At 45.1% G+C, this 16443-nt stretch overlaps 1 protein-coding gene across 1 annotated transcript in view; it reads left to right on the plus strand.

Annotated features, from left to right (window-relative positions):
- The first annotated feature begins 498 nt into the window (after window positions 1–498).
- Window positions 499–16443, plus strand: part of LOC130294899 (uncharacterized) — a 48664-nt gene continuing 32719 nt past the window's right edge. Inside the window, exons 1-2 of the mRNA XM_056545045.1 lie at window positions 499–540; window positions 2649–2804. Coding sequence (XP_056401020.1) covers window positions 499–540; window positions 2649–2804 — 198 coding nt within the window. The remainder of the gene's footprint in view (window positions 541–2648; window positions 2805–16443) is intronic.

The following is a 16443-nucleotide window of genomic DNA, read 5'->3' on the forward strand; positions in this document are numbered from 1 at the left end:
AAGGTCAGTGTCATTGAATGTGTCATTATTAGAAACAGAAGCCCCCAAAATTTACAAAATAGAATTTATTTGCCCCACAAATATTTATTTTTTTGTTTCACAGTAGATTTTGTGATAACATTTGTGATGTTATTACAAAGTACAGTTAGTGAAGCCAAAAAAGGAGCCTTTTATGAGTTTGTAGGTGTAAAATGTAAAAGGCTATTACAAAGCAAAGAGGAAAAAAATCAAAAATCCCAATGTCCTTAAGGGGGGTTACATTTTATTTTAATAGTTTGGACATTTCCACACGCGGCAATACAAAATATTTTTGTTAATCTAATTTTTTTCACTTGTAAAATGGAAAAGAGGGTTATTTATTATTTCATTGGGGTGGAAGCTTTTTTTACTTATATAAACATTTTTTTTTTCCTCTTAACTCCATTGGAGAATATTTATAGCAGTCATTAGATTATGCATAGGCATAGCAGTGATAAGTAATATCAGAGATCTGCTTCTATGGTCTGCCAGAAAAAGATTGCCAAAGTGGGCCAGGAGCAGGTGAGAGAAGATTTGGCTGCCATCTTGACTCATTATACCCCAGAGATTGTGCAGTGGGTGGTCTGATGGTGATATGGTGGCCTCATATTCTCTGTTATGCTTCAGAAGCCGTGATCAGTATTGATCATGGCATCTGAAGGGTTAATATAGGGTATCAGCATGATGGCTGATGTCTGCCATTAGCCGCAGCTCTATAAAGTAAACAGCTACTGCGCTCGATTCATAATCCAATAGAGACTCAGGACATACATGTACGTCCTGGTGCGCCAAGTACCATGCAGCCAGAGTGTACAGTAACGTCCTCTGTTCTCTAGGACCTGTGGCCTCCCCAGACATTGTGACTTTTTAATATCCCTTAAAATCTTAGGGCGCCCTAAATCTACCGGTGTTCTTAGTTAAAAAAAATTCTTCCTCCCCCATTCTCGAGATATGAAGGTTTTTGGATCCTCTCTGACTGACAGTGAATCTGTCAGATGAGCATACCCTTCATTACAATACTGTGTTCTGATGCTGCAGTGAGGGGCTGTGATTTACATAGGGGGTGAGCTGGAGCTGATTGTGTGATTTCAGAGTAGGATGTTGTCAGATCTCTTACAGCACCCTGCAAGTGTAAGGGATGACTACTTGAATGTACACAACATGGGCTCTAAACTGCCGAGACCAAAGAATGATTTGTAGTGTAAGGGTCCTGGCACTGTGGAGTCCACGGTTTGTACATTCCAGTGCAGAGCTATTGCTCCTGTTCTGTACACCTGCCAGGACCTGCAGCCTACAATACAAGTCTTTTAATGCACAGGACTGGGAGCCGGGATCTGGTGCTGCACTCACTCCTTCTTGGGGAGCTGAAACAACATGGAGGAGCACAACGGATCACAAATCCCCCCTTACCCCATCCTGCAATCACCCTGCTGTGATGCTATCTAGTCCCCCACTACTTTACCTACTTCCTACTTAAGGGAAACACTCTTCCCCCTAGTGTCGAGGCTCAGACAATCAGATTCAAGAAGAGCTTGTCTCAGAATTAGGTAGATAGAGCTGAGGGAGACCAGATGACAGGGAGTCAGGTACACAAATATATGAGGAAGAGAGCGCATGCTCTTGAAACGCGTATGACAAGGGAGGGTGTCGGTTTTACCGTGGAAAGTTTGTTTGTCGGATTCGGACCAAAATAAAGCTGCAACTTTTTATCCAAGTGCTGGATCAGTTTCTACTTTCTTTGTTGACATAAATATATGTTTTGTTTTACTTTCATGTCACCCCTAACAATATATAAAGTTTTTTTTAGCATCTGGATAACCCCTTAAAGGGGTATTCCGGGATTTTTTTTTTATTTGACTATGCTACAGGGGCTGTAAAGTTAGTGTAGTTCATAATATATAGGTTTTCTTATTTGATTTATTTTTAAACAGCATACAAAATGACTGTTGTCTCAGATTTTTCCCAGGTTGCAATCACTAGTCAGCTGATGACAGGGAGCCTGTCTGCTTCAATGGCTTGAGCAATCGCTTGGTGGGAGTGAGCTCAATCTGCAACTAATGCAACAGCTGTAGGCACCCTGATTGAAAACACAGGTCTTTTGAATGGATGCAGCTGATTTATGTTTTAATGGGTCGGGTGGCTGATGTGTGGGAGGGAGGAAAATGGAATTATAGGATTTGTAGGCAAAGAAGAAAACTCAAACAGGAAATACCAGTTCACAAAAAGCTAGCCACAGTGTTATGGTAATCTCACAACATAGCCATTTAGCCCCAAGACAAGCGCAGATCCTTCCTAAGCATGTCCATTACTGTCTGGCAGGTACGTACTAAAATCACCTTATGGTGGATAACCCCTTTAATTCTTTTAGAATGCTGTGCATTTTCATTTCTTGTGCTTCTCCTTTTATTTTCTATATTAAATCTCCATATTCTGAGCCCTATAACCATACCTCCCAACCATCCCAGATCCGGCAGGACATTCCCGCTATTGGCCCCCACATGTCCCGCATTTAACTGTAAATGCCTCTTAATGAGGCGTCTGTAGTTAAATGCGGTGCTCGGTGGAAGGTTTGACAGAGCCATTGGCTCCTCACCCTGTCAATCACTCTTGTGCTCGCTGGCTCAAGTTAGCCAGAGAACACAAGAGGCCAGGCTGAGCTCTTCCTGCTTCTGCGAACGAGTGACTTCATCAGATGCCGGAGCACAGAGGAAGAGAAAGGAAGAGCCCATGCTAAGGAAGCCCCCGCCGCCGGAGCCGCTGGGAAGAGGGTAAAAGAGTCGCAGAAGGTAAGCATCCAGGAGGGGGAGGGGAAGGGCACTGCTACTGACTACCATGTGGGGGAAACTGTCTGGTATCATGAATGGCTTCCAGAGGAATGTGTTTCCCAACCAGGGTGCCTCCAGCTGTGCAAAACTACAACTCCCAGCATGCCCAGACAGCCAAAGGCTGTCCATGCATGCTGGGAGTTGTAGTTTTGCAACAGCTGGAGGCACCCTGGTTGGGAAACACTGATCTAGGAGCACAAAGTCTGAGCTAAACTTTCAGGCCATAATATTGGTCAATGTATAGAATATTTCTTCGAAGCTAGATGGCTAAAGCTGATGAATAAGGGGAAAGAATTCTGCATCTTTATGCCACAATCTCATCATGTCATACTGAGGAGCGCCTAAGGTCCTGGCAAATGCCCACCTACAGCTCCATGCATATTTTGAGGCCAGTTGGTGCAACATCTGATGGTAGTGGTGTAAGTGCAATCTTTAAAAGTTATCCTCTATATATAGGGTAGGAGACAGGGCTGCCATCAGAGATTTCTGGCCCCCTTACACAGGTAAAGGCCGGGGTTCACTTCAACCTAGTGGCCTGTCCCTGAGTCTGCCCCCAGGGACCCCCCCCCCCCCAATTGATTTTTCTAATTATACATTTTTAATTAGATTACAGCAGAGGGTAGTGCAGTATAACACTGTGCTGCAAAGTATGTAACTGCGCCACACTCTGCTTTAATCAAATATACCCTATTCTGAATACTGTAAAACTGCCCTAAAAATTTGTGAATATTCCCACATACTGGGGGAGATTTATGAAAACCTGTGAGAGGAAAAGTGGAGAAGTTGTCCATAGCAACCAATCAGGTGGCTTTTTTAACCTGTTGGGGACCACGGGCGTATGGGTACGCCCTTGAGTCCTGGTACTTAATCTGTTGGGGACGAAGGGCGTATGCATACGCCCTTGCGTCCTGTTACTTAAGGACAAAGGGTGTATGCATACGCCCTTGCGTCCTGGTACTTAAGGACAAAGGGCGTATCTATACGCCTGTGGGAATTTTGGTCCCTGCCGTGCGCCGGGTGGGGACCGGACCGGGGTGACTGCTGATATCAATCAGCAGGCACCCCGTGCAAATGCCCAGGGGGGTCATTAGACCCCCCCCCCCCCCCATGTCGGCAATCGGCGCAAATCGCAAGTGAATTCACACTTGCGATTTGCGCCGATTCCGGGTCATACAGGTCTATGGTGACTAAGACACCTGCGATCCCCCTGAAGTGATAGGAGTGAGGTGGCAGGGGTGCCACCCCTCCTATCCCTGCTATTGGTGGTCACCAATATTGGTGGCGACCACCAATAGCAGATCGGGGGCGGGGGGGTTAACTTTCGTTTTCCCCGTCCTGCCCACCCACAATAAGCGGCGCAGAACGGAGAAACCGGCGGGGACCGGCGCCGAAGATCCACTTACCGATCCGGAGGCTGCGGGCGACGGTGATCGGCGATGTCGTGCGGCAGAAGAGGACGGCTCCCTGGATCCTACGGAAGCCGGTAAGTTGCCTAGCAACATCTGGAGGGCTACAGTCTGAGACCATTATACAGTGGTCTCTAACCTGTAGCCCTCCAGATGTTGCAAAACTACAACTCCCAGCATGCCCAGACAGCTGTTTGGGCATGCTGGAATATCTAGTTTTGCAACAGCTGGAGGACTGAAGTTTGAGACCATTATACAGTGGTCTCTAAACTGTATCCCTCCAGATCTTGCAAAACTACAACTCCTAGCATTCCCAAACAGCTGTTTGCTGTCTGGGCATGCTGGGATTTGTAGTTTTGCAACATCTGGAGGGTCACAGTTTGGAGCTCACTGTGCAGTGTTCTATAAACTGTAGCACTCCAGATGTTGCAAAACTGCAAATCCCAGCATGCCCAAACAGCAAACAGCTGTCTCAGCATGCCGGAAGTTGTAGTTAAGTACCTCCAGCTGTTGCATAACTATATCTCCCAGCATGCTCTTCGGTGATCAGTACATGCTGGGGAGTTGTAGTTTTGCAACAGCTGGAGGCACACTGGTTGGAAAATCCTGAGTTAGGTAACAAAACCTAACTGAAGGTTTTCCAATCAGTGTGCCTCCAGCTGTTAAAAAAATACAACTCCCAGCATGCACGGTCTGTCAGTACATGCTGGGAGTTGTAGTTTAGAAACAGCTGGCGGTTTACCCCCCCCCCCCCCCCCATGTGAACGTACAGGGTACATGGGCAGGTTTACAGCAAGTTTCCTGCTTCAAGTTTGGGCTGCGGCAAATTTTTCGCCGCAGCGCAAACTCCTAGCGGGAACTCACAGTAACACGCCAGTGCGAATGTACCCTAAAAACACTACACTATACTACCACATAATAAAGGGTAAAACACTACATATACACCCCCTTACACTGCCCCCCCCCCCCCAATAAAAATGTAAAACGTATTGTACGGCAGTGTTTCCAAAACGGAGCCTCCAGCTGTTGCAAAACAACAACTCCCAGCATTTCTGGACAGCCACTGACTGTCCAGGCATGCTGGGAGTTTAGCAACAGCTAGAGGCACCCTGTTTGGGAATCACTGGCGTAGAATACCCCTATGTCCACCCCTATGCAATCCCTAATTTAGTACTCAAATGCGCATGGCGCTCTCTCATTTTGGAGCCCTGTCGTATTTCAAGGAAACAGTTTAGTGCCACATATGGGGTATTTCCGTACTCGGGAGAAATTGCACTACAAATTTTGGGGGGCTTTTTCTCCTTTTACCCCTTATGAAAAGGAAAAGTTGGGGGTTACACCAGCCTGTTAGTGTAAAAAAAATAAGAAAATTTACACTAACATGCTGGTGTTGCCCCATACTTTTTATTTTCACAAGCAGTAAAAGGAAAAAAAGACCCACAAAATTTGTAACGCAATTTCTCCTGAGTACGGAAATACCTCATATGTGGGGCGTAAAGTGCTCTGCGGGTGCACAACAAGGCTCAGGATTGAGAGCGCACTATGTACATTTGAGGCCTAAATTGGTGATTTGCACAGGGGTGGCTGATTTTACAGCTGTTCTGACATAAACGCAAAAAAATAAATACCAACATGTGACCCCATTTTGGAAACTACACTCCTCACGGAACGTGACAAGGGGTATAGTGAGCCTTAACACCCCACAGGTGTTTGCCAAATTTTCCTGAAAATTGGATGGGAAAAAGGAAAAAAATAATTTTTTCACTAAAATGCTGGTGTTACCTTAAATTTTTCATGTTCACAAGAGAAAATAGGAAAAAAGCCCCCCAAAATCTGTAACCCCATTTCTTCTGAGTAAGAAAATACCCCATAGGTGGATGTAAAGTGCTCTGCGGGCAAACTACAATGCTCAGAAGAGAAGGAGCACCATTGGGATTTTGAAGAGAAAATTTGTCTGGAATTGAAGGCAACGTGTTTACAAAGCCCCCATAGTGCCAGGACAATGGACCCCCCCACATGTGACCCCATTTTGGAAACTAAACCCCTCACGTAATGTATTAAGGGGTGCAGTGAGCATTTATTTTTCATTTGCACAGCCCACTGTTCCAAAGATCTGTCAAACGCCAGTGGGGTGTAAATACTCACTGCACCCCTTATTAAATTCTGTGAGGGGTGTAGTTTCCAAAATGGGGTCACATGTGGGGGGGTCCACCGTTCTGGCACCACGGGGGGCTTTGTAAACGCACACGGCCCCTGACTACCATTCCAAACGAATTCTCTTTCCAAAAGCTCAATGGCGCTCCTTCTCTTCTGAGCATTGTAGTTCGCCAGCAGAGCATTTTACGTCCTAAAGTAGGGTATTTCCATACTCAGACGAGATGGGGTTACAAATTTTGGGGGGCATTTTCTCCCATTACCCTTTGTAAAAATGGTAAATTTGGGGAAAAAACTGCACTTTAGTGAAATTTTTTTTTTTTTTCATTTACACATCCGATTTTAACGAAAAGTCGTCAAACACCTGTGGGATGTTAAGGCTAACTGGACCCCTTGTTACGTGCCTTGAGGGGTAAAGTTTCCAAATGGTATGCCATGTGGGGTTTTCTGCTGTTCTGGCACCATAGGGGCTTTCTAAATATGACATGCCCCCAAAAACCATTTCAGCAAAATTCACTTTCCAAAATCCCATTGTCGCTCCATCCCTTCTGAGCCCTCTACTGCGCCTGCCGAACACTTGACATACACATATGAGGTATTTCCTTACTCGAGAGAAATTGGGTTACAAATTTTGTGGGGCTTTTTCTCCTATTACCACTTGTAAAAATTCAAAAACTGAGTCTACAAGAACATGCGACTGAAAAAAATGAAGATTTTGAATTTTCTCCTACACTTTGCTGCTATTCCTGTGAAACACCTAAAGGGTTAACACACTTACTGAATGTCATTTTGGAAACGTTGAGGGGTGCAGTTTTTATAATTGGGTCATTTATGGGGTATTTCTAATTTGAAGGCCCTTCAAATCCACTTCAAAACTGAACTGGTCCCTGAAAAATTCAGATTTTGAAAATTTTGCGAAAAATTGAAAAATTGCTGCTGAACTTTGAAGCCCTCTGATGTCTTCCAAAAGTAAAAACATGTCAACTTTATGATGAAAATATAAAGTAGACATATTGTATATGCTAATCAATATATAATGTATTTGGAATGTCTATTTTCCTTACAAGCAGAGAGCTTCAAAGTTAGAAAAATGCAAAATGTTCAAATTTTTCATCAAATTTTCAAATTTTTCACCAAGAAATGATGCAAGTATCGACGAAAATTTACCACTACCATGAAGTAGAATATGTCACGTAAAAAAAATTTATAAGTAAAAGCATCCCAGAGTTATTAATGCTTAAAGTGACAGTGGTCAGGGGGGGGGGGTTAAGGACCAAGGGCGTACCTGTACGCCTGTGAGAATTTCGACCCCTGCCTCTAGCCAGATGGGGATCGGAACGGGATGCCTGCTGAAATCATTCAGCAGGCATCCTGTGCAAATGCCTGGGGGGTCCTTAGACCCCCCATGTCGGCTATCGCCGCAAATCGCCAATCAATTCAGATCGTCGATTTGATGACCCGAAAGCCCGGAAAATAGGGATGATCGGAGCTGTCAGAGACAGCCCCGATCATCCTAAAGGATAGGAGCGAGGTGGCAGGGGTGCCACCTCCTCCTATCCCCTGCGATTGGCCGGTCAGGACTGACCGGCGAATCGCAGGGGCGGGGGTGAAAGTTAATCCCCCCCCCCGCTCTGCCCGCCCCTGGATGTCGGGGCAGAGCGGGGAAAGATGGCGGCAAAGTGCGGGGGCAGTGGATGCAGCGGGGAATGCCGGCGCCAGTTACCTGGGTTCACGCGGGGGCCAGGGACGATGGACCAGTGGTTGACAGGAGACGGCAGGCAAGTGGAGGCAGGCAAGTGGCGGCAATGTCCCAGATGCAGCAGTGAAGATTGCCGTAAAGTGATCTTCACTGTTGCTTCTAGGAGTTTCAAAACTACAACTTCCAGCCTTTGGCTGTCTGGGCATGCTGGGAGTTGTAGTTTTGCGACCACTGTCCTTCCAGAGGTTGCAAAACTACAACTCTCAGCATGCCCAGACTGTCCAGGCATACTGGGAGTTGTAGTTCTGTAACATCTGGCCCTTCAGATGTTTAAGAACTACAACTCCCATCATGCCTGGGCAGTCTCAGCATGCTGGAAGTTGTAGTTTTGCAACATCTGGAAGGGCACTGTTTGGAGACCACTATACAGATGTCAATTCAAAGCATGCCAAGACTGTCCATGCATGCTAGGAGTTGTAGTTCGGCAACATCTGGCCCTTCAGATGTTGCCAAACTACAACTCCCAGCATGCCTGGGCAGTCTGGGCATGCTTGGAGTTGAAGTCTTGCAACATCTGGAGGGATATAGTTTGGAGACCACTACATAGTGGTCTCCAAATTGTTCTCCTCCAGTTCTTGCATAACTACGACTCCCAACATGCCCTTCGGCTGTCTGTGCATGCTGGGAGTTGTAGTATTGCAACAACTGGAGGCACACTGGTTGGGAAACATTGTCTGTATCCTAACTCAGTGTTTCCCAACCCGTGTGCCTCCTGCTCTTGCAAAACTATAACTGCCAGCATGCACTGACAGACCATGCATGCTGGGAGTTGTAGTTTTGCAACAACTGAAGGCACATGGGTAAGGAAACACTGAGTTAGGAATCAGACAGTGGTGCGGAAACACTTCGTTAGTCTGTTACCTAACTCAGTGTTTCCCAATCCCAGCTTCCAGCTGTTGCATACAACTACAACTCCCAGCATGCACGGTCTGTCAGTGCATGCTGGGAGTCGTAGTTTCCCCCCCCCCCCCACGTGACTGTACAGTGTACATTCAAACGGGCGGGGGTATACAGCAAGTTTCTTGCTTCAAGTTTGAGATGCGGCACATTTTCCGCTGTAGCGGGAAACTCACTGTAAATTCCCGCCTGGGTGAACGTACCCTAAAAACACTACACTACACTAACCCTAAATGAAGAGTAAAACACTACATATACACTACACCCTTACACTGTCTCCGACCCCCCCCCCCCCCCCCAATAAAAATAAAAAACGCCTTGTACGGCAATTTTTCAAAAACGGAACCTCCAGCTTCCAGTATTCCCGGACAGCCATTGACTGTCATGTTGGGAGTTTTGCAACAGCTGGGGCACCCTGTTTGGGGAAAACTGACGTACAGCATTTTTGGTGGAGGAGACAAGTGAAACGCTTGCATCCGGGTACACCCTTATGAAAATCCCTAATCCAGGCCTCAAATGCGCATGGCGCTCTCTCACTACAGATCCGTCGTATTTCAAGGAAACAGTTTACGGCCACATATGGAGTATCTCCGTACTCGGAAGAAATTGCACTACCAATTTTCCCCTTATGAAATGGTAAAGTTGGGGTCTACACCAGTATGTTAGCGCAATTTTTTTTTTTTTTTTACACTAACATGCTGGTGTTGCCCCATACTTTTCATTTTCATAAGAGGTAAAAGGAAATAAAGACCCCCAAAATTTGTAACACAATTTCTCCCCCACAGCCCCCACACACACACATACACAGCACCCATATACACAACCGCCATATACACATACACAGCCCCCTATACTCATACACAGCCCCATATACACATACACAACCGCCATATACACATACACAACCCCCATATACACATACACAACCCCCCATATACACATCCCCCATATACACATACACAGCCCCCACACACACATGCACAGACCAATATACACATACACAACCCTCATATACACATACACAGCCCCCACACACACATACACAGCCCCCACACACACATACACAGCCCCCATATTCACATACACAGCCACCACACACATACACAGCCCCCACACACACATACACAGCCCCCATATTCACATACACAGCCCCCACACACATACACAGCCCCCACACACACACATACACAGCCCCATATACACATACACAGCCCCCATATACACATACACAGCCCCCACACACACATACACAGCCCCCATATACACATACACAGCCCACACACACACATACACAGCCCACACACACACATACACAGCCCCCATATTCACATACACAGCCCCCATATACACATACACAGCCCCCATATACACATACACAGCCCACACACACACATACACAGCCCCCATATTCACATACACAGCCCCCATATACACATACACAGCCCCCATATACACATACACAGCCCCCACTCACACATACACAGCCCCCATATTCACATACACAGCCCCCACACCCATACACAGCCCCCACACACACATACACAGCCCCCATATTCACATACACAGCCCCCACACACATACACAGCCCCCACACACACATACACAGCCCCCATATACACATACACAGCCCCCCCACACACACATACACAGCCCCATATACACATACACAGCCCCCATATACACATACACAGCCCACACACACACATACAAAGCCCCCATATTCACATACACAGCCCCCACACAAACATACACAGCCCCCATATACACATACACAGCCCCCTATACTTATACACAGCCCCATATACACATACACAGCCCCCATATACACATACACAGCCCACACACACACATACACAGCCCCCATATTCACATACACAGCCCCCACACAAACACACACAGCCCCCATATACACATACACAGCCCCCATATACACATACACAGCCCCCACTCACACATACACAGCCCCATATACTCATACACAGCCCCCATCTACACATCCCCCCAAACACACACATACACAGCCCCCACACACACATACACAGCCCCCATATACACATACACAGCCCCCACACACACATACACAGCCCCCACACACACATACACAGCCCCCACACACACATACACAGCCCCATATACTCATACATAGCCCCCATATACACATACACAGCCCCCACATACACAGCCCCCACACACACATACACAGCCCCCACACACACATACACAGCCCCATACACATATACACTGCCCCATACACATATACACTGCCCCATACACATACACTGCCCCCATACACATACACTGCCATACCAGAACAGAACAAAACCCCATACCGCGACTGAATAAAAACGCTATACCAGAACAGAAACATACCACCATACCGTGACTGAATAACACTGCCATACCAAAACAGAACAATATCGCCGTACCGTGACTAAATAACAATGCCATACCAAAACACAACAATACTGCCATACCTTGACTAACACTGCAATAACATACCGTGACTGAAGATGCAGTAGATATTTCTCACACATGCACGTTTTATATATTTATATATATATATATATATATACATACATACACACACACACACACACATCAGCGTTTCCCAACCAGGGTGCCTCCAGCTGTTGCAAATCTACAACTCCCAGCATGCCCAATTGCAGTTTTACAACAGCTAGAGGCACCCTGAGAAACATTGGTCTATGTGTGTGTCTGTGTGTGTAAATATCAGTGTTTCCCAACCAGTGTGCCTACAGCTGTTGCAAAACTACAACTCCCACCATGCCCAATTGCAGTTTTGCAACTGCTTGGGGCACCCTGAGAAACAATGGTGTGTATATGTGTATATATATATATATATATATATATATATATATATATATATATATATGAATCACCGTGAAAATTCTAGCACAGGACGACTTCTAGTGCGGTGCAAAGTGTCCCCCAGTATGCCACACTGGATCCCCATAAAACTTCCTCCTCTAGGAAACAGCACCCAACACGAAGTCCAGGTATTATGCAGGCTACAAGGTTTTTATTTGCATCAGAGCATAAAGTGCGATGTTTCGGCTAGCAAGCCTTTTTCAAGCAATGCTTGTAGTCTGCATAATACCTGGACTTCGTGTTGGGTGCTGTTTCCTAGAGGAGGACGTTTTATGTGTGTGTGTGTGTGTGTGTATATATATATATATATATATACACATACATACATACATACATACATCCACAGAAAATCTGCAGCACTCCAGGCCCAATAATTAAGATTCTACCATATGTGACTGAACTTGCATCTCCATCTCAAAGAGGCAGCGCCACAGAAGTGGCAACTTTTTTCCTGCACCTTTCTCATAGTGAGGAAGAATACACAATGACATCAGTGACTACAGGTGACGTCTTCTCTATAGTGAGGAGAATACACAATGACATCAGTGACTACAGGTGACGTCTTCTCTATAGTCTTCCCTTATCTAATTCAGATGGTACATACCAGTGGGTCCAGCTAAATCTTCTCTCTGCAGAACTTGACGCCCAGATGGCATTGGTTCATTACTTTGTCACCGGAGTCTGATCCTCTATATGAAAATGATAATTAATATAATGCTGCCAAACACGGACTTCTCTGAAAATAATACTACCACACACTTTATCCTCTGAATAGAATACAATCGCACACTGTACCCTCAAGATATATAATACTACTACACACTGTGCTCTCTGAATATAATACTACTGAACACTGCGCTCTCTGAATATAATACTACTGAACACTGCGCTCTCTGAAAATAAACCTGCCACACACTGTACTCTCTGAATATAATACTACTGAACACTGCACTCTCTGAAAATAAACCTGCCACACACTGTACTCTCTGAATATAATACTACTGCACACTGTGCTCTCTGAATATAAACCTGGCACACACTGTACTCTCTGAATATAATACTACTGCACACTGTGCTCTCTGAATATAAACCTGGCACACACTGTACTCTCTGAATATAATACTACTGCACACTCTGCTCTCTGAATATGATACTAATGCACACTGCACTCTCTGAATATGATACTACTGCACACTGTGCTCTCTGAATATAAACCTGGCACACACTGCACTCTCTGAATATTAAACTACTGCACACTCTGCTCTCTGAATATGGTACTACTGCACACTGCACTCTCTGAATATGATACTACTGCACACTGCGCTCTCTGAATATAATACTACTGCACACTGTGCTCTCTGAATATAAACCTGGCACACACTGTACTCTCTGAATATAATACTACTGCACACTGCACTCTCTGAATATGATACTACTGCACACTGCGCTCTCTGAATATAAACCTGGCACACACTGTACTCTCTGAATATAATACTACTGCACACTGCACTCTCTGAATATGATACTACTGCACATGCGCTCTCTGAATATAATACTACTGCACACTGTGCTCTCTGAATATAAACCTGGCACACACTGTACTCTCTGAATATAATACTACTGCACACTGCACTCTCTGAATATGATACTACTGCACACTGTGCTCTCTGAATATAAACCTGGCACACACTGTACTCTCTGAATATAATACTACTGCACACTCTGCTCTCTGAATATGATACTACTGCACATGCGCTCTCTGAATATGATACTACTGCACACTGCGCTCTCTGAATATGATACTACTGCACACTGTGCTCTCTGAATATAATACTACTGCACACTGCGCTCTCTGTATATGATACTGCTGCACACTGCGCTCTCTGAATATGATACTACTGCACACTGCGCTCTCTGAATATGATACTACTGCACACTGCACTCTCTGAATATGATACTACTGCACATTGTACCCTCTGAATGGTACTACTGCACAATGTACCTTTGGAATATAATAATACCACACACTATACCCTCTGAGTATAATACTGCCACAGATTGTATCCCCTATATATAACACTACCACACACTGCGCTCTCTGAATATGATACTACTGCACATTGTACCCTCTGAATATGATACTACCACACAATGTACCTTTGGAATATAATAATACCACACACTATACCCTCTGAGTATAATACTGCCACAGATTGTATCCTCTATATATAACACTACCACACACTGCACTCTCTGAATATGATACTATTACATACTGCGCCTCTGAATATAACTTTGTCATACATTAAACCTTATATGATACACCATACCTCACCCTCACATATAGTGATAATGCCTCCTGACCTGTGCAGGGGTAATACGCACAGTGATGTCACAGTACAGCGATGAAACACCCAATAATGTCACAATACAGGGATAATATATACAGTGATGTCACAATACAGGGATAATACAAACAGTGATGTCACAGTACATGGATTATACACACAGTGATGTCACAGTACAGGGATAATACACACGATGATGTCACAGTACAGGGATAATACACACAGCAACATCACAGTACAGGGATAATACACACAGCAATATCACAGTACAGGGATAATACACACAGTGATGTCACCATACAGAGATAATACACACAGTGATGTCACAGTACAGGGATAATACAAACGATGATGTCACAGTACAGGGATAATACACACAGTGATGTCACAGTACAGTGATAATGCACACAGTGATGTCACAGTACAGTGATAATGCGCACAGTGATGTTACAGTACAGTGATAATGCACACAGTGATGTCACAGTACAGTGATAATGCACACAGTGATGTCACAGTACAGGGATAATACACACAGTGATGTCACCGTACAGAGATAATACACACATTGAGGTCACAGTACAGGGATAATACACACGATGATGTCACAGTAGAGGGATAATACACACAGTGATGTCACAGTACAGTATAATGCACACAGTGATGTCACAGTACAGTGATAATGCACACAGTGATGTCACAGTGCAGGGATAATACAAACAGTGATGTCACAGTACAGGGATAATACACACAGTGATGTCACAGTGCAAGGATAATACACACAGTGATGTCACCGTACAGAGATAATACACACATTGGGGGAGATTTATCAAAACCTGTGCAAAGGAAAAGTTGACCAGTTGCCCATAGCAACCAATCAAATCGCTTCTTTCATTTTGCAGAGGCCTTGTTAAAAATGAAAGAAGCGATCTGATTGGTTGCTATGGGCAACTGGGCAACTTTTCCTCTGCACAGGTTTTGATAAATCTCCCCCATTGAGGTCACAGTACAGGGATAATACACATGATGATGTCACAGTACAGGGATAATACACACAGTGATGTCATAGTACAGGGAAACTGCACACAGTGATGTCACAGTACAGGGATAATACCCACAGTGATGTCACCATACAGAGATAATACACACAGTGATGTCATAGTACAGGGAAACTGCACACAGTGATGTCACAGTACAGGGATAATACACACAGTGATGTCACAGTACAGGGAAACTGCACACAGTGATGTCACAGTACAGAGATAATACACACAGTGATGTCATAGTACAGGGAAACTGCACACAGTGATGTCACAGTACAGGGATAATACACACAGTGATGTCATAGTACAGGGAAACTGCACACAGTGATGTCACAGTACAGGGATAATACCCACAGTGATATCACCATACAGAGATAATACACACAGTGATGTCACAGTACAGGGATAATACACACAGTGATGTCATAGTACAGGGAAACTGCACACAGTGATGTCACAGTACAGGGATAATACACACAGTGATGTCACAGTACAGGGAAACTGCACACAGTGATGTCACAGTACAGGGATAATACACACAGTGATGTCATAGTACAGGGAAACTGCACACAGTGATGTCACAGTACAGGGATAATACCCACAGTGATGTCACCATACAGAGATAATACACACAGTGATGTCATAGTAGAGGGATATACACAGTACAGGGTTAGAACTCACAATGGGGTGAGGATTGGCAGGGGTCAGGGCACAGTATTTATAGTGTTACCTATGTAACCTGCCTGTCATGCCATCACCCACTGTTCACCTGCACTCTGGTCCTTCCTCTGACCCCAGCAGGCCTCCGTATGAGTCTATGATCACATGACCAGCAGGGGAGGAGCTGAGCTGGAGGTTGAGATCGCTGTGTGTATGGCAGTGTTTCCCAAGCAGGTGCATACAGATAAAGCAAAACTACAACTCCCAGCATATCCAGACAGCTTTTGGCTATCTGGGCATGCTGGGAGCTGTGGTTTTCAACAGCTGGATGCACACTGCTTGGGAAACACTGCTATAGGAAGGCAGTGAAGGGGTCCATATGTGTACACATAGGACACAACAGAGCAGGTATATTTCCCCTCCCCTGGATCTCCACTGATGGCAGGA

This window comes from Hyla sarda, chromosome 11 (genome assembly GCF_029499605.1).
Source record: "Hyla sarda isolate aHylSar1 chromosome 11, aHylSar1.hap1, whole genome shotgun sequence".
Taxonomy (NCBI): domain Eukaryota; kingdom Metazoa; phylum Chordata; class Amphibia; order Anura; family Hylidae; genus Hyla; species Hyla sarda.